Source organism: Eretmochelys imbricata, chromosome 3, assembly GCF_965152235.1.
Source record: "Eretmochelys imbricata isolate rEreImb1 chromosome 3, rEreImb1.hap1, whole genome shotgun sequence".
NCBI classification, from domain to species: Eukaryota; Metazoa; Chordata; order Testudines; family Cheloniidae; genus Eretmochelys; species Eretmochelys imbricata.
The window spans coordinates 46,432,465-46,460,392 of record NC_135574.1 but is presented as its reverse complement, the minus strand read 5'-3'; the positions used below and the strand labels follow the sequence as shown (position 1 = coordinate 46,460,392).

Genomic DNA, 27,928 nt, shown 5'->3' with positions numbered 1-27,928 from the left:
TGCAGTGTGGATGCTGTTCAAGCCTCAGATCCAAGAGAGAAGGTCTGGACAGTGCAGTATGAAGACATTAACGTGGCTCTGGTCCAATAATTTACAATGCAGTGTGGACGCTCAAGTGCAGTCTTGGAAACACTGAGTCCACAAGCGCAGGTTTACAATGCAGCGTAGACATATCTTAAGTGACATATAACCCTAAATCCCATTTTCAAAGATGACTTAGACTCTTAGGACCACAAGTCTTATTGAAAGTTAATGGGACTTAAGCTCCTGTGAGCCAATTTTTCAAAGGTATTTAGGTGCCTCAAGGTGAGATTTGCAAAAATGTCTAAGCAGGTTAGGTGCTAACTCCCACTGAAATCAATGGGAATCTTTCTAGTGACTTTAATACAAGCTGGATGCTGGACAAAAATTTCAAAAGAGTCAATGGTACTTAGGCTTCTAAATCACAGGTGATTTAAAAATTTAACCCTTCATTCAAAATTAAAGTTGTCAGTTGCACCATTGTCTTCAATGGTTGTTTTGTACAAGTAAGGACTGCACAATTTGGCCTTCATTGTGTAATCAAAACTTAACACCAGAGATTTGTCATGGTCTTAGAACTGTGAAAATCTAGCCCTTTGAAGCTTGCCAAAGAACATTTTAGACAGTGTGATATAAACTGCAACTCCCATGTGAAGAAATATTTTCTGCAGGGAATTTTTGTAGAAACTCAGAAGAAGGAAGTCTCACATATTTTATACAACACTAATGGCCCTGAAGAATAGTAGCATATATAACCCTGAATAGTCAGCCCACAGTATTTATGTTTTGAAATATTCACAGCATTAATGTCAGGAAAATCTTAATTATGAAATGTTCTTAAGTAGAATGTGCTTGAATACATGAGGCAATTTTCATGCTCCTGAGCAAACACTAACCTTCTGCTCCATAAGCAAGGTGTTTGTAGGGATTGCTGCAAAAGCCTTGTAGCTTGTCTTGATCTTGTATTGCTAGAAGGGGTAAGCCAGAAAGCAGGAATGGGAATGAAAAAAAAAAAAGGTATGATAGAATTAAAGCTAATTCTACCAATCTCATTGACAAGTTACCAATAATAAAGTGATTACCTTTAGTTTGAAAAAGTTATTTCTTACAGAAGAACTACATGGGCTTCACTCCATGGTGCTATTTTCATGGTTTTACAAATATTTTTAAAAAACAACCATATGAATAGTTTATATGTAAGATAAGTAGAGCTGAGAAACTTAGCAGCACACAATTTCTTCAATTAACTTGGGAAAGTATCCATAAAGAATGCTGTTGGGTTTTTGGTTTTGTTTTGTTTTGTTTTGTTTTGTTTTGGGAGTGGGGGGTGTTACAAGTTTTGTTTTTATTTGAAATGACTTAGTGGATGGACTGCGCAAACCTATTCCTGCCTATCTATTTCTCATGAACTGTCCACTTCAACTGTGGCTTCCACATGGAAGCTAATGGAAGTTTTGTCATTGATTTTAATGAAGCAGACTCAGGCCCCTGTTGCCTGGATATTTGCTATTTGTGCTATGTGGACTGGTCAACTAACACATGTGATATTGTTTTGATCACTGTCTGGGCAACTCCAAACCAAAGAAGACCTTCCAAGACATCTCTGTGGACCCTTCCGTTGTAAATAGTTGTGCAATATTCATAGTTTTGCCAACCTCACACCTCCAAAAAAAAAAATCCTAAGTCAGGCCCTCAAAAATCATGAGATTGAGTTTAAATCATGAGGTTTTTTTAAATATATTTTTTTTAATTTACCAACTGGTTTAGGAGCCTTTAGAGTTCATACTTTCAAGCTTTTCTCTGCAACTATGAGAGCCTGAAACTTACTTTTTTTAAAAAACGAAAGCTCAGATTCTCATATAATTACATGATTTCAAGAGCTGGGGATTTTAGCAAAAATACCATATTGTGAGGGATGGAACCACTGTTCACATAATTATTTGTGTGTATGACTAGATACTTAAATGACTATTTGTGACATTTTCCCTTCTCACAAATATTCTGATGAACAAAATTTCACTTGCATGAATAGTCCAAAAAAAAAAAAAAGTATATAAAAAATGATCACAAATACCACCAAAGTGAATGGTCAGTTTTCCTGTGAACAAATGTGAATGAATACTTTTTGGCCGTGTTCATCCAGTTCTAGAAATAAAGTAACAAAATTATTTACTTTGCTTTTTCCACTGTGTTGCACTGGAGGCAAGTCAATTATTCAATGAAAGATTGTATAATATGCTTTACTTTGGGGTTCTTCAGTTAATAATTTTTCCTGCCCTCATGAGTGTCTAATCTCTACATAATTTATTTCTAGTAATAAGCTTTTTCTTAATCCGCCTCTTCCAACAAGAATACTATTGTACAAAAATGTTGTGACATTTGCTCCCTAACAGGGAAGAAGGGACCGAGGAGGAAAAAAAAATGAAAGAAAAAATTACTCTCTTTTGTCATGATCTTTGCTTAGGTTTGTCACAGCTGTTATATATGGCCTTGATCCTGCAGTTTGCTACATCCACAAGTGGGAAATTGCAAGATCAGGGTCTATATTAGTTAATGGTAAAATTTTCAAAAAGCATTTAAGAACATAAGAACCGCCCTACTGGGTCAGACCAAAGGTCCGTCTAGCCCAGTATCCTGTCTTCCGACAGTGGCCAGTGCCAGGTGCCCCAGAGGGAATGAACAGAACAGGTAATCATCAAGTGAGCCATCCCCTGTCGCTAATTCCCAGCTTCTGGCAAACACAGGCTAGGGACACCAATCCTGCCCATCCTGGCTAATAGCCATTGATAGACCCATCCTCTAGGAATATATCTAGCTCTTTTTTGAACCCTGTTATGGTCTTGACCTTCACAATACCCTCTGGCAAGGAGTTCCACAGGTTCACTGTGTGTTGTGTTAAGAAATACTTCCTTTTGTTTGTTTTAAACCTGCTGCCTATTAATTTCATGTGGTAACCCCTTGTTCTTGTGTTATGAGAAGTAGTAAACAACACTTCCTCATCTACTTTCTCTACACCAGTCATGATTTTATAGACCTCAATCATATCTCCCCTTAGCCGTCTCTTTTCCAAGCTCAAAAGTCCCAGTCTCTCCTCATCTGGAAGCCATTCCATACCCCCTAATCATGTTTGTTGCCCTTTTCTGAACCTTTTCCAATTCCAATGTATCTTTTTTGAGCTGAGGCGACCACATCTGCACATAGTATTCAAGATGTGGGTGTACCATGGATTTATATAGAAGCAACATGATATTTAGTGTCCTATTATCTATCCCTTTCTTAATTATTCCCAGCATTCTGTTTGCTTTTTTGACTGCCGCTGCACATTGAGTGGATGTTTTCAGAGAACTATCCACAATGACTCCAAGATCTCTTTCTCTAGTGGTAACAGCTAATTTAGACCCCATCATTTTATATGTCTGGTTGGGATTATGCTTACCAATGCATTATCAACATTAAATTTCATCTGCCATTTTGTTGCCCAGTCACCCAGTTTTGAGAGATCCTTTTGTAGCTCTTCACAATCTGCCTGGGTCTTAAATATCTTTCATAATTTTGTATCATCTGCAAATTTTGCCACCTCACCGTTTACCCCTTTTTCCAGATCATTTATGAATATGTTGAATAGGACTGGTCCCAGAACAGACCCCTGGGGGACACCACTATATCTCTCTCCATTCTCAAAACTGACCATTTATACCTACCCTTTGTTTCCTAGCTTTTAACCAGTTACCAATCCATGAGATTCCTCTTATCCCGTGGCAGTTTACTTTGCATAAGAGCCTTTGGTGAGGAATCTTGTCAAAGGCTTTCTGAAAATCTAAGTACACTATATCCACTGGATCCCCTTGGTCCATATGCTTCTGACCCCCTCAAAGAATTCTAATAGATTGGCGAGGCATGATTTCCCTTTACTAAAACCACGTTGACTCTTCCTCAACAAATTATGTTCATCTCTATGTCTGACAATATTGTTCTTTTTTATAGTTTCAACCAGTTTGCCCAGTACTGAAGTCAGGCTTACAGACTTGTAATGGCCAGGATCACCTCTGGAGCCCTTTTTTAAAATTGGCGTCACATTAGCTATCCTCCAGTCATCTGGTACAGAAGCTGATTTAAATGACAGGTTAGACTAGAGTTAGTAGTTCTGCAATTTCACATTTGAGTTCCCTCAGAACCCTTGGATGAATACTATCTGGTCCTGGTGACTATTTGCTGTTTAATTTATCAATTTGTTCCAAAACCTCCTCTAATGATACCTCAATCTGGGACAGTTCCTCAGATCTGTCACCTAAAAAGAATGGCTCAGGTTTGGCAATCTCCCTCACATCCTCAGCCGTGAAGACCAATGCAAAGAATTCATTTAGTTTCTCCACAATGGCCTTATCGTCCTTGAGTGCTCCTTTAGCACCTTGATTGTCCAGTGGCCCCACTGGTTGTTTAGCAGGCTTCCTGTGTCTGATGCACTTAAAAAAAATTGCTATTACTTTTTGAGGCTTTAGCTAACTGTTCCTCAAATTCTTTTTTGGCCTTCCTAATTGTATTTTTACACTTCATTTGCCAGAGTTTATGCACCTTTCTATTTTCTTCACTAGGATTTAACTTCCACTTTTTAAAGGATGCCTTTTTGCCCCTCACTGCTGCTTTTACTTTGTTGTTTAGCCACAGTGGCTCTTTTTTGGTTCTCTTAAATGTGTACCCCAAATTAAAAAAACGTAGTAAGTTGAGCCTCTATTATGGTGTCTTTATAAAGTTTCCCCACACAACTTGCAGAGATTTCACTTTTGGCACTGTACCCTTTAATTTCTGTTTAACTAACCTCCTCATTTTTGTGTAGTTCCCCTTTCTGAAATGAAATGCTACAGTGTTGCACCGCTGTGGTGTTTTTCCTGCTACAGGGATATTAAATTTAATTATGTTATGGTCACTATTACCAAGCAGTCCAGCTATATTCACCTCTTGGACCAGATCCTGTGCTCCACTTAGGACTAAATCAAGAATTGCCTCTCCCCTGGTGGATTCCAGGACCAGCTGCTCCAAAAAGCACTCATTTAAGGTGTCAAGAAACTTTATCTCTACATCCCGTCCTGAGGTGACATGTACCTAGTCAATATAGAGATAATTGAAATCACGCATTATTATTATTGAGTTTTTTATTTTAATAGCCTCTCTAATATCCCAGAGCATTTTGCAGTCACTATCACCATCCTGGTCAGGTGGTCGGTAATATATCCCTACCGCTATATTCTTATTATTAGAGCATGGAATTTCTATCAATAGAGATTCTATGGTACAGTTTGATTCATTTATGATTTTTACTTCATCTGATTCTACGCTTCTTTCACATATAATGCCACTCCCCCATCAGCCCGACTTGTTCTGTCTTTCCTATATATTTTGTACCCCGGTATTACTGAATCCCATTGATTATCCTCTTTCCACCAAGTTTCTGTGATGCCTATTATATCAATATCCACATTTAATACGAGGCACTCTAATTAACCTATTTTATTAATTAGACTTCTAGCACTGGTATATAAGCACTTTAAAAACTTGTCTCCTTTTAGCTGTCTGCCATTACACGATGTAATTGAAAGGGACTTTTTTATTTGACTGTTTCTGATCAGACCCTGCCTATTATTTTCCATCCTCTCCTCCCCACTAGGACATACAGATTCTTTATTAATAGATCCTCCCCTAAGGGATGTCTGAACCATGTGTTTCTCCGCACGTGTCGGCTTTCCCCCAGCCCTTAGTTTAAAATCTGCTCTACGACCTTTTTAATGTAAAGTGCCAGCAATCTGTTTAGGTGGTGGTTTAGGTGGTGTCCATTTGGTTTAGGTGGTGTCCATCCTTCCTGTATAGGCTCCCCCTTTCCCAAAAGTTTCCCCAGTTCCTAATAAATCTAAACCCCTTCTCCCTACACCATCGTCTCATCCAGGCATTGAGACTCTGCAGTTCTGCCTGTCTAACTGGCCCTGTGCATGGAACTGGGAGCATCTCAGAGAATGCTACCATGGAGGTCCTGGACTTCAATTTCTTACCTAGCAGCCTAAATTTGGCCATTTAAATGACTTAGGAGCTTACATCCATTTTCAAAAGTGACTTAGGAGCCTAACTCATTGATTTTCAATTAACTTTAGACAGCTATGGGTCAGAGTTGTAGACGGTATTTAGGTACCTAAGGATCGAGATAGGTGCCTAGTGGGATTTTCAAAAGCTCCTACATTCCTAACTCCCACTGAAATTCCTAGGCACCTAAGTCACTTTTGAAAATGGGAGTTAGGCTCCTGCATCATTTGAGTGGTTTTGGAAATTGTCTCCAATGTCTGTATAGTGCTTTTAAAAATACAGCCCATATACTGTGAGAAGGGGGCTGTTAGCAGCTATAAACAGAGAGCCTTTGGGCAGCCAGCACCCTCATCACTTAGGATATGTAGGGCACTGGGTAGTTAGAGTAGGAGGGAATTAGGTAGTTTACGGGAATCACTTGCACCTGTAGGGAATCTGATAAGCTACTGGAGTAATTAGCTGACCAGCTGGATAGCTCAGAAAAGAAAGCAAGCAGTATAAAAGGCTGAGACCCATCGTGCTGTATCTAAAGCACCGGGCAAGAAATAATAATAAAGACACTTGGTGAAGGTACCTCATGGAGTGTGTGCACTGTTGAATCACTGGGAGAGCTTACCAGCCAGGGTTTCCAGGGATGGAGGTGGACCAAGCTTACATGTATACATATTGGTATATACATATACAAAAAGCTAAATATGCAAAACAAAAAAACCTTCAGTATTCTAGGCACATCTTTTTGCACCAGCAATTGCACATGTTTTGGTGTCTAATGGTCTGAATGCACTTGCAAGTCAGATGGGGCATCTAAATAGGGGCATCTAAAGGTCTAACTGTGCTCACATTTCATTGCATGTGCACAATTGTATGCACAAGACTAAAAGTTGATATGAGGCCAGGATACAGTCAGTGTCATAATATATAAAGAAGCACAAACACATTAAAAAGGACTGCAGTCCTCCTATTAAAGCAAGTAGCATTTTGCTGTTGACTTCAATGGCAACAGATTCCAATTGAAAAAAAATAAGTAAAAAAAGGAAAACAGATTTGTAAAGGGAAAATCTATAATTAAGTATAGTCCAGTCATGTAATGTATTGTGACAAAGCACCGGAGAGAAGATACTCAGAGTTAAATATTCTTCATTCTCCTTTAATTCATTATTCCTGACACTTACACATTATTCTCAGCTTTCTGTAATACTTGGGCACAGTAAAGTAAATGAAAGGCAGAGTGAGAGATCTGAATTTTAAATTACTGGGTTTAGCTCTTATAACATTGGGTGCGGGGGAGAGGATTTCAAGAGTGGGCATACTCATTAAACTGTAAAAGTCCAGGAGCAAATGGAATAATTGCATGCCTATTTGAATGTTCAATTATTTGATATTCTCACATAAGCATAGGTTGTGTGTAAACATATGTGGAAATTGTGTGCAAGCTAATTTCATTCCTTGAGACTTTAGCCTTCAGTGTTATTATAAAGCACAGTATTTTTGTTCTGTTTAATATTTTATATATATATATAATCTACATACACACACACAAAATGACTAAAGCTTAAAAGTGCTGGTAAAAATTGTGCAGACTCTGTTACTAGAAATTGTATCAATCCTTTTTGACCAGCTGCTCTTTCATTAAAATTATTATGGATATTCCCCTGAGATCAAAATGGCTTCTTCAAAGCCTATGCAATCTTTGAATTGTTCTACATAAAAACAAAAATCTGCAAGTCTTAAGCATATACAGCTTTATGCATAGGGAGGTCGTCCCCTCCCACATTTCGGGGAGAGACCCAGCCCTGCCCCTTCCTCCCAAGGCCCTGCCCCTTCCGGGGCAGGAGGAGGAGGCAGAGCTGGCTCCGTACCGGTACGTGCTCCATTTTACTTTCACCCTTGATTTAAGCACAAGTAGTTGCTTTGATGCTGTGTGATTAAATATGATATATATATATATCATTAATATAATGACTATATAATATAATATAATCACTGTTATACAATTACAACAAATCTTGTACCAAGTATGTCACGTAAGGGGTCAATGGAAAAGTTATGATTTTCTAAGTATTATTATCCTGTTTATATGCATCTTTGTAGCTGAAGTTATGAATATTGGCTATGCATTGGTATCCTATACATGTGTTGTATTCTTGGCTAGAATTTACATTAGAGCGAGACAGCTATGTGTTGATGGCCCATTAAGGGCACTTCACCCTAACAATGGGCCATAGAGGAAACTCATCCTGCCCCATAATCCTTTCCTGTGGATGCCTCAGCCAGAATATGGACAATGGGTGCCCATCTGAGTCATCAAAGCATGTAAGGGCATGTGATATGTTCATGTGACCCTGGACTCCATCTTGGGCCAGTAACTTTCCATGCACTGAGTGAGCTATGAGCTTCATTTGAGACAGTAAATTTCCAGGCACATGGCAGAAAATATAAAAGACCCCCTGAGATATCTCTATTGTCCATGTTTCCTGCCCTGATTCTCTGGACTGTGGATTTACAACTAAAAGGAGAACTTTTGAACTATGGACTGAGGAGCTTCCAATCTTTTGGAAGTCACCAGAGAGACTTTACAAACCAACAGTCTATTCCATCACTGCTACAAAGATGCTACACTGATATAAGGATTTTGCAATCACTTGTTTGTATATGATCTATTAACCATTATTAACTCTCTTCTTCTTTTCTTTTATTATTAAACCTTTAGCTTTAGTTACTAAAAGATTGGCATCTGTGTGATTATTGGGTAAAATCTGAGTTATATATTGACCTGGCTAAGTGGCTGATCTCTTGGGGTTAGAAGGACCCTATAGTTGATGAAAATGGTTTTCAGCAAACACTTATCATATAGTCCAGTGTCTGGGTGGTAAAACCAGGGCTGGAATGCCTATGGAGACTGCATTTTTGACTTCTTGTTAACCACTGTGGTGAGTCAAATGTTTACTTTTGTTACTGGCTTGGTATAACATAATGATAGAGTAATGACCAGTTTGGGGTCATCTGGCACTATTTCTCAGCAGTTTGTCCTGAATTTAGTATCTTCAGCTGTGACCCACTGAGGCAAGGTGATAGTTGCACAAGACTTTTCTTTCTGCAGGGTTGATGCTGAGAGGAGCTGAACACCTGAGACTTCAGTGAGAGCTACAAGTGCTCAGAACCACTCAGGATGGGGTTTTTGCAAGCTCTTATTCTCACAGACTGGGATCACAAAACAAGAAGAGGGCCAGGTGCAAACAGTGCTACTGAGACCTGCTTCTGAAATAGAATTATCATTCACCTGTGAAAGCACGGTTCAAGAACAGGTCATATATTGCCAAGATATAAAGATGAGAAAATGCTTAACTTGCATGTAGTGAGAAAATGTGTTCATCTGCAAGTGATTAAAATTAGGAACACGTGTATTAGATGGTTGAAAGAAAATAATGCAGTTAGTGCCTGTAAGTTGCAGGTTCAATTATTACCTGCCATTCCACAGTTATTAAAACCTGACAAAACTGTTTAGATTGTACAGTGAGGGCCACTATAAAAAAAACCAGACAATAGAAAGAGCTGGGGGTGCTTTTTTACAGGTAGCCGGTGCTTGTGAAATTTAAAATATGTTTTTTTCTTTTAATGGATGAATATGGTATCCATTAAACTAAGAGGATTGACTTCAAGCAGGTATAGGGCCTGATCCAAAGCCCACTGGTGTCAACCAGAATCTTTCCAGGGACATCAATTAACTTTGGATCAGGTCCACAGTTCAGACAGGTGACAGCCCTACATTGCTGTGTCAATGCACCTGCAATAAATCCTGATTTACATCCCTCTCCTATCCCAGTCCTCAGCTACGCATAAGTAGAGCCTGCCAACTACTAAATTACATGCTGTTCTTTGTAATATGGACAACTGGCAATTCAGCTGAGCCCACCACAGTGAGGGTATCATTCTGCAGCCTTTCCATGAATACTTCTCCTGACTTCAATGGGACTACTCACCTGAATGATGCCTGCAGCGCTGGGACCTACTTGTTATCTGTGACCTACGGAAAGATTTGACTCCAGGAGTGAAGTCCTAGCTCAGCTGAATTCAATGGCAAAACTTCCGTTCAGCGGATCTAGGGTTTCACCCTAGGTCTCTAGAGGTGAAAGACTAGTTTTATTTCCAGAATGGGAATATACAGGATTGGGATTATTATCCCCCAAGAAATTTTGTGGGACATACATGAAGGATGGTCTGTACCACAGGTGAAAAAATATGGTCTTCAGAAGAATCTGTGGCCACATCCAGCAACACACTTAAGCATATATGTAATTTTAAGCACATGAATAGTTCTGTTGATGTCAAGCTTTCAGGTGAAGGATATGAGACCAGCAAGTCAATGGGACCACTCACATGCTTAAATCATATACATGTGTAAGCATTTTGCTGAATCATATCTTTTAAGAGATGAGGACAGAAGTGCCAATGGCAGGGATGATTTAAAGATATCCAGAGAAGGGCTGAACTGCTATAGAGGGAGTCATTTTCCCCATTTTCCTTTTGATTCAAACACTAATTCATTATATTTATTAGAACATGGTGCCCCAAAATGAGCTGCACACTTCACAACACATACAAGATGGTGTAACATGGTTTAGATATTGTTTTAATTTTTCCACCTGAGATGTTCTCTCCCCCTTTCTCTGCCCTTTTTCTCACAGAGACTAGGTGGGTGAGGTACAGTGTTCGCAATCCAGTTACAACATGGTTTCCTGGATCAAGTTGCATCAGGTAGAAGCTCCTAACAGCCTTTAGCATGTCCAAGAAGTTGTGACAATTATAACTAGCTCAAGCTAGTCAAATTCAAACTAGAAATACAGCACAATTTTTATCAGTAATATTTACCAATAATTAACCATTGGACCAACTTCCCCAGAGATATGGTGGATGCTCAATCACTTGAACTCTAATCAAGATTGGATGTTTTTCCAAAAGAAATGATCTTTTGCAGCCACAAATTACAGGCTTGGTGCAGGAATCTCTGAATGAAATTCTATGGCCTGTGTTATACAGGTTCTCTTCTGGCTTTAACATCTATGAATTAATTAATGGTCGATGACTGTATCAATTCAACACTTCCCTCCCCTGTTTTCACTGAGTTGGCCCAAGAGCTCCACAAGCTCACTGGTTTGGTAGGCCTTTGCTCATTTGTTGATGCTGGTTACCACTCTCTCTCAAATCTTCCTTTTTTTGTAAGGCTTGAGGTGAGACAATACCAGCAATATGTGGAGTCCACAGGTCTCTTTCTCCCCAATCTGTTTGATTTTAGCACTAAGTACTGCACAGAGACTGTAGTGACTGATTATTACTGCATGGTGTAACAAACTGTATATTTGAGTATGTACAACGTGGCTGAGTTAACACTGAAGGAAAAACCTTAACTTTTGGAATGTGCTGACTTTTGAGTGCTTGATTTTTCAGCTTTATTGCTGCATCACTGCTAGTTTTTCATTTATTAAAATGAATCTTTACTAGCTGACATGCTTTCCACACTCCCGCCCAAACTGTTTTGGTACCACAAAATCGAAGGAATAATGCTTTCTCATCAGCAGAGTTTGGTTTACAGAAAAAGTGTCTTAATGTAACATGACAGATTTGGGTGATGAGCCATTTATGCTGCTGTTAATTCAACAAAGACTTGCTACAAAAAGGACAGGAATTATACAGAACATATTGACCAGATTTAATTTTTACTGAGGGGAAATGTCAACTTTAATGCAAAATACTGATTAAAACATTCAGTTGCCAGCTCTGCTTTTCTTTTCTTTCTGATTGTAAGGAATATACCATGCTAGTTATATATATCCCCTTTGTACCCATGGAGGAGAGGGCAGGGTTTGCCACACAGAGTGTAACTGATGGGCCTCTTGCTCACTCACAGATACAGTGGAGTATAATTATTATGGGGATCATGTTGAAAACTTATATTTCAATGTCAAAATATAAATGAGAATGTACAGAAAAAATATTTTTAGCTACCATGCAATGACAAATTTCAATAAAAATGCTGTCTATTTTTTGAGTAAAGTCAGTAGTGACTTCATGGCCTCTCACTCCTATTGTTTGACAAAAACTAGGTCAGACCCAGCTTTGCAGTGGGTCTAACATTCTTTGCCTTAATTCTCTCCTTGCTTATAAAACACTTCTTTACCAAGATCTCTAAAGCCTGTAAAACTCCACAGAATAGCAGCTCTCTCAAATTTAGGGATGGCTGAGCTTGTCTAGTCAAATTTCAATCACACTCAAATATCCTGAGTTTGAAAGTTTGACTTGAACATTAAAGAGATCGTATTCTGCTCACAAGAGAATGTGAGTTGTAGAGGAAATCTATGAAAGCTCAAGAGTAAACAGTAGTTGGTCCAGTGAAAGATATTACAGTAATTTGATAATTACAGTAATTCGATAAAGTATGACATCATTCCGAAGATCGTAACTATACTTCAGCTGTAAGAGGAGAGCCGAGGGGTAAGAAAGAAGAGAAACAAAGAAAAATGGAGAGCGCAGAATCCTGGCTAAGGAGGACAGAAAACCATGAACTCTATTTGCTTCTGTTGTCATCTTTTCTTTTGTGTTTTCTAGCTCCCTTAGTTCTCACATGTACACATCTGTTGCATCCTTTTTGGCCCACACACTTTCCCTTTCTTCCCCCCTCCCATTCCTTCTTTCTTACTCCACACTCCACATCAAGCATTTTAAAAGTCACTGATGTCTAAATCCTCTTACAGCAATTCCCTTTACTGCTTCTCCTCCCTCTGCTGGGACTCTCCCCCTCTTCTTATGGAGGGCAAAGAGCAGGAGGCAGAGCTGATTCAGCAGAGTGCAGGGCAGACATATTTGAAGCAGCAAATGCAGTTGGGGTGGGTTCTTTTTTCGTAATACAGAATTTACAACATTAAGAATTTACAACACAGAAGCACAAGAATCAAGTCAGCACTTTACCAACCAAGTTAGTAGAGGTGAAGTATCTATAGTGTAGCAGAGAGACAAGTGGATCGAGGGAATATCTTTCATTGGACCAACTTCTGTTGGTGAGAGAGACAAGATTTCAAGCTACACAGTGCTCTTCTTCAGCACGTGGACACAGCAGAATGAGGCAAAAGATTAGGACAGAGCTGCAGAAGAGTTGGGATTTTAGCCAAAACTGTAGCAGGCTGCCAGGACTGGGCATAACAGCAGCAGAGATCAACAAGTGAAAACTGAGAGAACAGATAGATTCTTTCTCTGCCTCACCTCAGCTGACATAAATCAGTGCAGTTCCATTGTTTTCAATGGGGAACTATGCTGACTTACATCTGCTCTCTTAACTTGCACAGAATATGTTTAGTTATTAATATTATATCCAGCACTGTTTTACCTGAGTTTTATAACAATTAAAGATAATCAAATCTATTGCCAAACAACTGCCAACAAGTCAATCTCCACCAGCTCCTCCTCCCACCCACTGACAATATCTTTTTACACTACAAACTCTTGACATGGCTGCTTCCATAATGTAAAACATGCTGTTAGTAACATGTGATGTTATGATTTTGTATTTACACCATTAATATAGTAAGTTTTTCTCTTTTAAAACAATTACCCACTTGCTTAATTTTACTATGTAAATTTTTCTATGAAGACAAAGGTCTATTAGAAAATAAGCATGCAAGACAAGTACCTTGGGTTTCAGGCTTTCATGATCAGGAGGCCGGGAAAAAGACTTAGGTGAACTCAGCTCCCTGGATCTTGACAACGGTGTACAAGGTGACTGGCCTGGGACAGGAGATCTACATGGTGTTACTGATATAGTGGGCAACTGCTTAGGTCTTGCAGCTGATGAATAAACTCTATGTTTTGGGTGTAGTGAGGAGGAATTAAGTTGTGGTGAGTGGGAATGAATATTATAGGGTGAGCAAATAGGCGATGTAGAAGTAGCAGGTGACGAAGACCAATGGGTTGAGACATTTGAAGGGGTAGGGGAGACAGGATTCAGTTCCTGAGCAGACATCTGGGATGAACCTGCTTTTGATTTATAGGTTGGATGCATAAGATTTGGAGAAGAGGAGGAACATTTTTCTAGGATAGGGGAGACTATGCCTTTTTCATTGGCAGGAGAGGATAAAGGGTATGATTTACAAGTGAAAGTGGGTGAGTAGGTGTGGACTCTCCTAGACTTTTCAGGCCTTTGGGGTTTGTGGACAGGGTAAGGCAATGGTTTTGTAGGAGAAAGTGCAGGGTGAAGGGAAGAAGAGTGTCTCGGGACAGGGGGCGGCACTGAAGGTGATTTGGGTTGTAACAGGGGAGACACAGCTGTTTTCCTATAGGGAGAAATGGTGGATGACAGAGGATATAATGAGTCAGGAGAAAGTGTTCTGGCATGAAGGTGCTTTTTAGGGGAAAGGGATCTAGCCCGAGGAGTAGAAATGGGCTTTGAGGACAAAGGCACATGAATGGGTGAGTGAGACAATAGCGAAGGCCAATGTTCCTCTTGGCTTGGAGAGTTTGACTTAATAGAAAAGCTTGAGGCAGATTTCTTAGGAGTAGGGGGACTTGTTTTAAACTTTTGATCTACTGTGCATGTTGAGGAGCGAAGGGAGTTAGGAGAAAAGGTAGGGGGACAGGATGCAGGGGAGAGTGGTCTTTGCTGAGATGGGCCTGACTTCAGAATAGCAGTTAAAAGGGAGAGTCTGGTTGGCAGAGGGGATTTAATTCCTGACTTCAGCAGATTTCCACTAGATGACATCCTGCTACAAGGCTCATTTACACTACATATGGTTGAGGAGGAACCATAAAATGGGGAGGACAGTGGTTTAGGACTAGGTGATAATGAATGTGCTATGATATGGACAGGGGTGGCAAAAAATGTGTTAAATTTCTTAGAAGAACAGGGAGATACAGACTGATCTGGAGAACCTGGTATTCCTGCTGAATTGGGAAAATATGAAACTGGAGTTGGACTCTTGCTTGGATCTGATGATGCTGTGAATTCAGACATATTGTAAACATAGTTAGGCATAGCAATATTTGGCATTTGAAGGTTATTGGAGAATTGAGTACTGGAAGAAGGGCTGTTTAATACAGATGGGGATCTCTGGGGCATGTAAAGAGGTGAACTGTGAGCAGGAGCCTGAAAACACGTAGATGAATCTTGTTTAGAAGACCTAGCTGCAGACTGCCACTTGTTATAGGATTCTTCCAGAGAAGAGGCTTGTTTCGGGTTAACAATCTCACATTCTACTTTCAGTTTAGTTGGAGAAATTAAGCAGGCAGCAGGTGGTTTATGAGAAAGATGATCAAAAGTAGAAGGAGAAGTTAACTGGGAAAAAAAGAAAGAGAAGTGTTAAAATAGAGTGAGATGAGGGAAACTGTTAAAATCTTACATATTGGTTGCATGATCATGCATAAAGTATTTATATTAGTACTATATTGTGGGCTAACAGCACCAGGGTATCTTAACTGTCAGTAACACAGCCTGGTGGGCTGCTTTCTAATGAGACAGGATTCAGAACAAACAACTTGTGCACTTAAATTATTTTGATGGAGATTTTGTTTTGCTTACATAAACAAGTTACCACTTCTTTAGGTTCCAGGCTATTGTGTTTCCCATTTAAGCAAAAACTGAAGTAATCATGCTGTCAGTAAGCATATGATGCAACTAGAAGTTATGGTCCTCAACCACACACACACACACATATATATGATCACTGATCACAACAATAGTTACATTGGTGTGAGAGCAGAATGTGGCCCTAAATATCTATAATATATTTAGTGTCCAATTCTGTTCCTCATGAAATAAGGTCCTACACAATGTGAATAAGGGTGATAGAATTCAAACCGTCTGTCATCAAAAGGATTACCTCTTGTAATGTCATAATTACATATGAAAGATATCTCCCTCCACTGAAAATACAGTAGAAACCCACTACAGTTTATATGACTATGTATGGATGTCCTTAGTCAGGCAATGATTTTCCTGAGTAAGTACTTCAAGATTTAGTCCATATGGTTTAGAATTTGTCAGATAATGAGTTGATATGTTGCTTGGTTTGCAACTAAAATAAAAACTAGTCTTTGCAGCATACCACACTTGAATAACTACTGCTGTATTACATTTGTGTCAGACAAATAAGGAGGAGGAGGTTTGCGGGTTCTTGTTCAGTTTTTATAACAAACAATTTCTACACATTACTCATCTACTTTCAAATTTTAACAAATACTTCTAAATAATAATATTATCGGAGGGTGATCGAACATCTTTTATTCCAGACAGTCCTGAACTATTTAAAAAACTTCTGGCCTGATCTTGTGTCCACTGAAGTCAATGGAACAACTGCCACTAGCTTCCATAGGAGTGAGACTAGGCCCTTGATATACAGTGAGCACCATTTCTATTTTCTCTTGATATTACTGAAAATAATTAAATGAAAACATAATGGTTAAAACTAAGTCAGCAATTTCTAACAGGTATTGTATTTCCTTTGTTAAGTACAGGAGAAACTGTGACACTGTGTGGTAACTATTGTTCACTTTTAAAAGGTGACCACATAGATGATGTGGTGAATGTGTACATAGATCAAGTCACACTCTACTGAAATGTAGCTTCATCTCAGGTTGACTGCATCAGCTGCCAACCAACACATGAGGATTGCAAGGAAGAGCAGAATCTGTCGAGGAAACAGAAAGAGCGAATACAAGTACCGGCAGGAACATGGAATTTGCTCAGGACGCTAGAGCTAAGACCCCATTTCTTACAGAAGGGGTTCTCAACCTTTTTCTTTCTGAGCCTCCTGCCCTTCCCCCCCCCCACCCCCACTATAAAAATTTCACAGCCCAGCTGTGCCACAACAACTATTTCAATGCATATAAAAGCCAGGGCCAGCATTGGGGGGGAGGGAATAGCAAGCAGGGCAATTACCTGGGGTCCCATGCCACAGGGGGCCCCATTAAGCTAAGTTGCTCAGACTTTGGCTTCACCCACAGGTGGCAGGGCTTGGGCCCCCAGGCTTTAGCACTGCACCTCCCGGCTTTGGCTTTCTGCCCTGGGCCCCAGCGAGTCTAACACCAGCCCTGCTTGGCAGACCCCCTGAAACCTGCTTGAGGCCCCCCAGGGGGCCCCAGACCCCGGTGGAGAACTGCTGTCTCACATAAAGTATATTTGGACCTTTAAAGATTAGGAGCCTGATTCATTATAGCCTCTTTACACCACTGGCCTGAAAGTGGGGGTAGATGTAATTTGCTCCTACTTCAATGCCTCTCTATAGTGCCAAAGCTGTAGGAAGTGCCTTTGTATAAACAAGAATCAGGTCCTAGAAGTGGTTAGGTCCTCATTTTTAATGTCTCATGCAGCATCTCCTGTAGCACTGTGCTATCACCATATTAAGGAATTTGTTCAGTGGCAGTTCAGAGGGAAGAATGTATCTGGCATTCTGATTGCTTCTTGCTATTTTTATCATCTATTGAGCAATGGACTTGGCAGTTTACAAACATAAAACAGTATGTCCCCTACTTCAAGGATCTTACAATCTAGCTGAAGCAACACTGAACTCTTTGATGGGCACCTTGTTTTTTAGATTTCTCATAATTATGTTTATAACTGGGTTTTAAATACACACACCTACGTATATATATATATATATACACACACACACACAGACTATGACCTTGCAAAATTATTGGCAAGACTACCGAACCTGAAATCCAATGCCATAATAAGAATTAATCTTTTATGTTAGGTGTTTATTTCTGTGGGGCACCTATACAGTGTGGGGCATGTAAGAGATATGTAAACAGACTGTATTTCTTCTACTGCTTCTGCTTATGATCAGTAAGGACATGAAACACTGGGCTGGATTCATCAAAAGGTTAATGAGTTTTTAAAGTGTTAATGGATAGCTTTCCTATTAGCTATTTCATGGAATCTCCCATCATAACAGGGTCAGAAAAAGAATATCTGGGACATCCTGCCTTGTAACCTGGGATTTCCATGTAGGTAAGTTACCCAAAGACAAACACAGAGATCTGATATTGAAACTCTTACATTTCCTTTAAAAAGTGAGCGTTCTTGTAAATTTCATTGTGTCTGAAGTGGGAGCCAATACGAAAAGCAGACTCTCAAAAGATACCATGAGAGCAGAATCCAGAATGCTGATAAACTACAGATTATTGTAGTTTATTTTGTTTTATAAGGGCTAGATTATGGCCTAAAGCAAGAGCCTGTACAAAGAGAGGGTGCACCATTCACTCCCATCTATGGATGACCAGCTTTGCTGGCAGATGCAGAAGGGGTTGGGGAGAACCTATACCCTCTAGTCACAAGGTGTCTGGGTTTGTGTAAGGGCACAAGGGGAAAATGAGGGAATGTTCTCTCCATGCCCTCATACACAACTACAAAAGATGAGCCACCCTGCAGCCTTATGTGCATCTGTCATCATTCATCAGCTGAATCTAAACTCACATCTACCATGTTTTAACGTGGAATATTATTTGTTTGCTCCTCCCTATTCACTAAACATTTGATCTGTTAGTAATTCATTAACACATGAGTTGATCTAGTGGCTTCTCGCTTCTGGGGCAACTGGTGCTCCATTATGCCATGTGGGTGGAGCATGAGCGTTACAGAAGAGAAAACGGAGAGAACTGGCTGATTTATGATCACTGCCTGCCTCATGATTCCCGGCTACTTCAACAACCACTTCAGGCTTACAAGAAGTGAGGGGAGCAGAAGAAGTGATAACTAGTAAGTTATTAAATTTGAAATACTGAACTGCTTTTCATACTTTGAATATGACATTAATTTTTTTTGCAGCAATGGTCAAGCAAGTTAAGGGTGTTTGGAACATCTGTTTACTTCAGTGTCAGTCATTGTTCTCCTTCCCCCACCGACAGGAAATGAAGATGTTAGTGATTCTTTTAAACAAATGTTGTAGTATATGTACAATCACCAAAGTTGACCACAATGTTGATTTTGTAACCGAGATCATTTTACAATGTAGACTCCTATGTAAGAGACACCTCTGTGAATAATACCAGTAAATTTACTTGCAGATAAGTAACATCACCTTCTCCAATCAGTCCTCCTAGAGAGAGCGCTGATCACAGTGCATCGTTTGAGTTGTTAGCCAGTCCTTCAGCTACCCATTGGCCAGGCTGTCAGTGGCACCGGACACGTGATCGGCATAGCATATCGCAGCCCAGAACCCCTGGGCTCCAGCGATCTGCCAGCCTTAGCCTCTCAAGTAGTTGGAATTACAGGCGCGTGCCACTACACCTGGTATAAGTAACGTAGCCATTTTAAATGTTCATAATTTCCCTTCATTTTAGGGTTAATCACTACACTAAATACTAAACCACTAAAAGCAAGCGAGTTACCATAGAAATATTGAGAGGAGCTCAGTAGAGATGGACTTTGAACACCAGAAAAAAGCAGCTTAGTCAAAATGTATTCTATTTATCACATACAGGGTAACAGATATTATTTAGACACTAAAGAAGATGGGAAGAGTACATAAAGTTGTTGATCTGTCAGCCATGTGTCTTTAGAACAATGACCTGAAAGGTATACACTTGAGGCATACACATCAGGTATAATAAACATTTACCCTGTATACATTCAGGTATAGGATTAATACAGTTGAACAGACTTTATCTGAATTCTTCCAAACTCTGCACAGAAGGCCAGAGGCTACATTTTTTTTCCTACACTGCCAATCAAGTCTCCTATTGCTCGTCAGACCATCAAAAACTCATTAAGAAACTATGGCATGTATATTACTCTCTGTTTCACTTATAAAAACTTTGCCATATATTTGATAGCTGCTACTGGAGAAAATTCCTAACTAACCCTTCCATGATCTGTGTGGACTCAAAGTACCACAAGTAAATTTTCATCTTCATTTCTTGTAAGCTGCCTCATCAAGGACCAATTCTTTTGTTTCTTACACAGGCAACACTTCCTATCAACAGGGTTCCTATCCCAGGGCACCCCCTAGGCCCTGAACCAGGCCCTAGCACTCACCCAGGCCTCTGCTCTGCGGTGTCCAGGTGTTCCTGTATGCCAGTCAAGTCTCACGAGGCTCTGTCCTCAGACTGAGCCCCAGATAGTCCACCCTCTTGGTGGTTGTCAACAAACCCACACCAACAAGTCATCCCACAGATGTGGTAAAGCTCTCATCCAGAATGCTTCTGCAAAGCTGTGGGCCAAACTAAGGTCACCAGTAGTATAAAACAATAGTCTTATCACAGGTGGATCCACAACAGAACTGTGCTTCCTTCAGGGAGGGGTCTCCAGGCAGTGCTCAGCTGAGGACTTCTTGCCTTTATCCAATCCTTGCTCCAAGACCTGAGGACTGGAGATCTGCTCTCCTGACTCATGTGCCACGAACTGAGCTGGTCTTCTCCCTTTTAAGCTCCTCTCTCCAATACTGACATCTCTCACATATGTCGTGGGCCAAAGCTGCCTAAACCCACATTAATTCCTTAGCCCTGTGCTGCCCCGTGTGGGGTTTGTATATGCCATCATACTTCCATTGACTTCACTGGGACTGAGCACAGCCCAATGAATAATTCCTCGTGAAGGATTATATCCTAAGCTCCTTTCTTTTCGGTTTTACTCAGTCATAAAGTCACATGAGAACACTGAGATCACTGGGAATTTGAGTAAAAACTGAATAAGGACATCAGGAGTTGAGCCTTGGACATCAAGAATTATTCATTTTGTTAGAGAAAGCAACAGGGCTTATTTTCTCTTTAGAAACACCAAAGGGCTGGATTTTCGGACTAGCACAGCTCTATTGAAGTGAAGGGATTTACATCAATTGAGGATCTGGCCAATTATGTTTTAAAAAAAGAGAAAATTATTTCCCCATCTACAATTCCCTGGAGACAATCTGTGCTCCTTCCAGAAACATCAGAAGTCAAGTTTCTGAATGTATGCACAATTTATTTACCCTCTGGTTCAAATTCATCCATCTCCAAATAAAATAAACTCTGAACACCATTAGTTATTTTTTTCTTTAGAGTCCTAAATTTTGCCTAATATAAAACCATGTGCCATGTATAGGATAACAGAGTAGTTAGCCTGAGTTATAATTCAAGGGTTACCCTTAACTCAACTCCCATCCACACAAAACAATCTGTAGCTTCAGTTAAGTGGTGCTTTGAACTCAAACTCCCTGGCCAATGGTGGGTGGGGGGGAGAAGGGGAGCAGGGGGGAGGGTGCGTTGCAGCTCAAATTACAGCAATTCATCAGCAGCTAATCCACTCTAATCATTCTGTTAATCCAGTCACTCTGTGCTGCTAATCCAATCACTATTCGTAACTCCAAGTGTGGTTTTGAAGTGGGCTCACTCTCACCTGAGTTAGTTAAGTGCAGTAACTCAAGTGTACTAACTGTTGCAGTGAAGACAAGCCCACAGAATGGGCCTTGCACCTTGAGTTGTCGTTTACACCCGTGCAAAGACAATGAAAAATGACACTAATTTAGAACAGAAGCATTTTATACCCTCTTTGCGCAGACGTCAATGACTGCATAAGTTTCAGAGAAGGGAAAATTCACATACAGGTCCTCAGTGCTAAATCAGCTTAGCTCCAAGATCCATTGATTTCAATGGAGCTATGCCAATTTTCACAAATTGAGAATCTAGTCCTATACCTTTAGGTTGTGTTGTGATGAGTATATCAGAGAGGCAAGAAGAAAAAGATTAACAGATCTGTACCAGCTACTCACCTCCACCTCTGTTAACAGCTCCCTTTATACACCCTCTCTACTGTTTTACCCACTTTTAGGTAGAAATGTAGAACTATTGACTGTGGCAAAAGAGAGAAATTACTAATAATCCACAAAAAGCAGCCAGTAATCAACATCCATCCTGAGCTGAACTGGATGACCACATCGCAAAAGAGATGGCAAGTAAAAGTTGACATGCACACCCCACCCACACAGGAGAGTTAAAATAACAACTTACCTGGCGTTGTTTGGGGGAACGGGTAGCACTATCTGACAGCGCAGCACATTGTGTCTCAGGAACATTCAGGTCACCAGGAGGTTTGCTTGACTCACCACCAGAAGAAATGTGGGAGGTAGCCAATAGCTGACATCTCACATGCCCAATGCCATGACCTACAGAAGGCTGCTGAACACTGTTTCTGGAAACGGTCTCTTCATCTCCTTCATCAGAGTCCGTAATAAAGACAAACTCAGCCTTGAAAAGGTCACTCTCCTGCATGTCTCCTTTGCTCATCTTATACTCTTTTGGCTGGAAAATCTTTTGGCTGGTGCCTGCGTGATAGGTGGATTCACTGTCTTGCCTGATTCCACTTTTTAAGGCCAGGTCATCAGAGACTATGGTAGACTGCAAAACACATTAAAATAAATTCTATTTTAGCTGAATATTATTTGTTTCTCCATAAAAACAGAAGGAACCTTTAGCTTGCAGCACTAGCTGGCACTATGATACCAATCTCCCAGAAGATAAGCCAAGATCTCAGGCTCCAGCCTAGCCTGGGTGTGTCCGAGAGAACAGAAGTTGCCTGTTCTGTTGTTCCACTAGCATGCTTTCCCACTCCCGGCACCTTCCCTCCCACCAACACACTGGCCCATACATTAAATCTGTTATAAAGGGAGACACTTGTCGCCTTTCTAGCTACATAACACAGAAATGGGAGACTCAAGTCAAAACAATAGATTGGATTTGATGTTGGGAATAACATTGCAATTGGGAGGGAGGATGGGGTGCAGTCAAGCAGAATGAGCTGTGAGGCCAGCCTAAAGCAGACATGATGGGGGTGGAATTCTGACTGTGGGATCCACAAGAGCAGACAATACCACTCACAACTATCTGACAGAGAAATTTGGGGCAAAACCCATACATAGCAACAAAGGAACAAAGGACCTGAATCCAGGGCATTCTTTGGAAAGAGGAAACAAAAGAATGTGAGGTCAGGAAGCTTTACTGTACATTTAAGGGTAAGCATTTTAGCACAAAGCACAATTGTTCTTTTTACAGCAGATAATATTCTGCTTTTTCAGTTTCTAGTATTTATCCCGGCAAGTGCTGCAGTAGTGTTATCCTTTGCATATGTCTTATGCATTGCTGAGTCATCCAATATTTGAAATGATTGCTGTATTTTGTTTCCCTGGCCTAGCAGAAGGGATCAGGCAGATGAATGGATGTATGAAATAAATCACCGGTAGGGCTTACATATGCATGCTCTGTAAGGGGCATACTACAGAATTAGATTCCCATTGGCTGCAATGGGAGTTACAGGGAAATAAGTTATTTCGAAAATCAGACCACTTATTTTGATATCTAAATTTGAGTTTGGGTGACTTGCTTGTGAAAATTTTGGCCATGCTCAGTTTGGAAAGGAGAATAAAAGGGGGTATGAAGGTCCTACTGCTGCTCAGCATACGTGAGTGCTGCCTGCATTAGAGCATACTGAAATGTGATGGATGGACACAGAACTCAGGAAAACCTGATTCTGCTTCCTGAGAGCACTGCTAGTCAGGGGTGCTGAAATGGGGCGGGGTGAGGGGAGGAGGTCATGGAGCCATAGCCCCATCACTTTTAAAAGTGGGAGCCTCAGAGGAAGAGGCAGAGCAAGGATGGGACCTTGGGGAGGAAGGGGTGGAGCAAGTCAGGCCTTGGGAAAACAGGTGGGGTGAAGGTGGGACTTCAGGAGAAGGGGCAGAGCATGTGTGGGGGCATGGTTCAGGTGCCGGTGGCCTCCCAGTTCTAGGGAGTTTCTGGCACTTCTGCTGCAAGTAGCAGCTACACGGTCAAAGGAAGGAGCAAGTAACTAAGTGACTATTTGCAAGATGAAGATTACATTTAAACTCAACTTCCTCAGACACGCCCATTCTCTGCCCACATTCAACCGTTTTTGTAATGCTGTGCCCTGGGGAGAAGATGTTCAAGGTGCTTGAGACTTCCATTCAGTTCAGGAACTATTCCTAGTGCTGCACACTACTTGCCCCCATGTGTAGCTTATGTTTACTTGAACTGGAGTGCCACCAAATTGCATTCCCAGCTATGTAGCATAAAAGGACTTGAAGGGACAAGACCAAAAGGAGTGTGGAAATTAATCAGAGGATCATATTTATGCTTTCAAATAACACAAGAATAAATGAAAAGCAAAGGAAATATTTCCCTATGCAGTGTAATGTGAGCCTAGGGAATTCACTATCACAGGAAATCACCGAGGCAAATGGTTTAGCAGCATTTTTAAAAATTATTTATATATGATCAAGAGGAACATTTGTAGTTATACTACCTAAATCCAAAAGTTACACAGGATATTGGTCTGCAGGAGATAAGGTGCTCACCAGCTGAAGTCAGTAAGACATGTCCTCTGTGCTGTTCAGCAGTTGCACTTCAAAGACTGTCCCAGTTAGCAAAGGATACCTGCGTCCTGTGGTACTCCCCATTTCAAGTGTAGAGCACCCATCTTAACATAGGCAGTTTCAAAACAGAAGAAACTTTAATTTTACTGCAGTATTTTTGCAGAATTAGAATAATTATGAGGACTGGCACCTTCATGTGGAGCATCCAACGGTGGCCATTGCTGAAGGCAGGATTCTGTGACTTACTATTGGTGTATTCCACTATGATAATTCGAATGTACCTATTCATGTCCCCTTTCCACCCTCATCACATCATCATGATATATCATTACATAATTGGCAGAACACATTATGGAGATGGGGAGTGGTTTACTTCAGGTATAAACTCCACCAAAGGCAAAATACCTTAGGCAGACCATCAGTCTGCTCCATTATAGCAACTCCCATGTTTCTATGTATATTGCATGGCTGCTTCTCTGATGGTCCTGGAATTTACACTCAAACTCCAACAGGGAAGAGGTTAAGGAGGAACAATACCAGTTCAGTGACAGTCAGGAAGACTTTTCCATACCTTTCAAGTAAATGTAAAACTATGTCAATATAAAATCCTACCCTATTTATAATTTCTTGACTGCTTTCATTGTTTGGCTCCTCTGAAGTTCTCACAAGCAGTTTACAGACATCTACAACCTGAAAGTGAGTCGGAAGTCGTCCGATAGATGGAACAAATGTGAAGGTCAAAGGTTTGGTTCCGGATTCTCCAGAGGGGACCTACAAGATACATAATGAATGTAGCTTTTAATCTTGATGGAGATTATTTTTACCAAAGAAGAAAGAGTCTGTTTAATTCTTATGACTGATCCAATATACATCCTCATGCCTTATGCTTATTTCACTAGCTTTACTGATGGATGGGTTTTGTGTCCTAGCAATATATGTATTTTCTAATCAAATCTGAGAAAGTATATTCATAAAGGACAAAACGTTGTCCTGGCTCACACCTAGTGCCACCATATTGAATCGGTACAGTTGCATTGTGGGTATCTCAGTGGTGAGTTTGGCCCACAGTTTGATGTTCCATAATTCTCCTGCATCACACTCCACTAGTCTGCATGTGCCACTGCATAACTCTACTGCGTTCAGCAGATTTACACCAGCCTGAACACAGGCTATGGCCAAAAAACCTTTTGCTTATGAACGGACCACAAATTTAAACAGTTGTTTTTGAAACAAGGCACCTTTAACTGTAGCAAATGACATAGGAATAGAGCTGGCAGATTAATGAAACCACAGTCATTTATCACAGGTGTCTCTTGAAACAATTACGTTGTAACTAAGATCAACACACCCAATTGGTTTACCTGTGAAAATAATTCAGGAAATAGAAGAAAACCCAAACTTGCTTCATTGTTTTTGCCACACCATTAATATGTGCAAATGACACACTTCCTAGAGTAAAAGTTGGTATGGAGCCAATGCCAACCATGGATGAGTTTGGGGATGAATTCTGCTTCCAAGAGTGTACCAGGCAAATAGAGATTACAGTATACTTCCTCCCTCACCTCCACATCAGAGCCATCCAGTCCCACAGGCCTATAGGTATATGGGAAGGTGTCAGGGTAAGCCATGACCCCACCTCCTTCTCATCCTTTCCTGCCTGTTTGGGGTACTACACAAAGACTGTGAAGGAAGAGTGCAGGCTGGGGTCAAGAGGGTGGGGCTGTTCAGTTTTTGCCTCAGCACATAATGGGAATTCCACCTAAAAGACAGCACAAGACTTCCCACAGTCCCCTCCAATCAATGAAATCCCCCTTCATAGAAGGTCCTGGTAGGCAAGTGCTGGCAGAAGAAGCCCTTGTAATGAAGCTGGTATAAAGCAGTCTTGCCAGCAGAGATTGATGAGAGGAGATGGAAACGGCCCCTCTACTGGACCTCATAGCAGATCTGGGGACAACTGTGGATCAGATTCCATTGATTCTTCCATGGGTGGGTAAGGGGTACAACCCCATCCTCCTGATGGAAGAACATGGAAGGAATTCATGGAGTTTATCCCTAAAATCTGACTTCAGGATTGTAGTAGTTAATCTAATTTTCAGACAACATAATAATACAGGACTAAACTGAATTGAATTATGCTGTAGCATAATAGCAGCAATCTATGAGGTTTTTTCCCCTGTGGTTTTCTCATTTACAACGAAACAGAAATTTGAGCAACGTGCTACTTGTTATACTCCTTTGTAATTTGCATCTGAAAGCAAGTAGCAATTTTAGGACATAAAGACGAAAAATATTCATATAACTTAAGCAAAACTAGCCTTGTAGCTGACGGGATGTTAAAAATGTTAAACACAGATTTTCAGCTAAAACAATTTAAGTAGATGTTGATTTCATGATCATAAACCTGCCTCCAAAATCACCTACACAAGGCAATCAGATTATTTACACAGCCATAGCCCACTGGAGTTTGGTTTACAGTTTAGGACAAGAGCCTTATTCTCTAAGACACAGTCAAGAACAATTTTATATTTCTCCAGATCTAATTCTAAATGAGCAATGTTTTAAAATCTTCATAAGGTAAATACACTGACCACATGGCAGTCACCTCAATGCTTATGAACAATATGACCTCACAAGTCAAAACTGGGCCCTTTTGTTCACAAACTCATGTGAATGTGCTATACATTCTAGAATTGCTCTTTGCTTCCAGATGCAGGTTACGAAGGGATGTGGGAAAGAGAGAGCCTGAGCCCCAGCCTCAGCGAGCAAGGCTGATTGGCAATGCGTGGAAGAACAAGGCACATGACCTGCAGGCTCCTGTGGAGGGGAGTGAATGCTAGATACTCCTTTTCATGGGGAGCTCTGGGTGGTATTTTGCTTCAAGGAGCCACAACGCTTCTTACAGCCTTGCCTTGCCTCTGCCTTTCCCCAGTGGGTGGCCTGCGCTTCAATCTGGCCCTTGGTCTTCATGAATCAGAGATGCAATTATCAGATAGGCAGCTCCGCAATTAGTTTGCAAACAATAGAATACTTGGGCCTTGCTCCTGCGAACAGGGATACATGCAAACTATCCTGTTGATTCTGGGACTACTCGTGTGCATAAAGTTAAGCATGCGCATATTTGTTTTCAGGATCTGGTGACTAGAATGCAGTCTGATCTGTAATCTCCACACCAAAGACTGCTGGTACTTTTCAGAACGAGCGCGTTATCATCCCTGCAGATTGCATTTCCTTAGCTCTTCTTTGTTCCACCATCTCCCTGAATAACATTTCAAGGAGTGAAAGGATAAATGTGTAAAATGATTTATAGAAACTTACAGAAAGACTCTTATCAGGGACTTTCCTGAGCAAATATTTATGATGGTATTTACGATCACCTTCGCTCAAGCTGGGGCATCCATCATACTAGCTAGCCGCTGAGTGGGCTTTGTAAAGCTGACACCATCCATCACAATCTTTAGAGCACCTCGCTCTTCACTGCAATCTGCTGCAGG

At 40.7% G+C, this 27,928-nt stretch overlaps 1 protein-coding gene across 1 annotated transcript in view; it reads right to left on the bottom strand.

Annotated features, from left to right (window-relative positions):
• MLIP (muscular LMNA interacting protein) overlaps positions 1-27,928 on the bottom strand; it is a 169,608-nt gene that overhangs the window by 78,029 nt on the left and 63,651 nt on the right. The window contains exons 3-6 of the mRNA XM_077811585.1: positions 25,050-25,208; positions 22,060-22,446; positions 13,772-15,409; positions 918-989 (exon numbers count right to left, since the gene is read on the bottom strand). Coding sequence (XP_077667711.1) covers positions 918-989; positions 13,772-15,409; positions 22,060-22,446; positions 25,050-25,208 — 2,256 coding nt within the window. The remainder of the gene's footprint in view (positions 1-917; positions 990-13,771; positions 15,410-22,059; positions 22,447-25,049; positions 25,209-27,928) is intronic.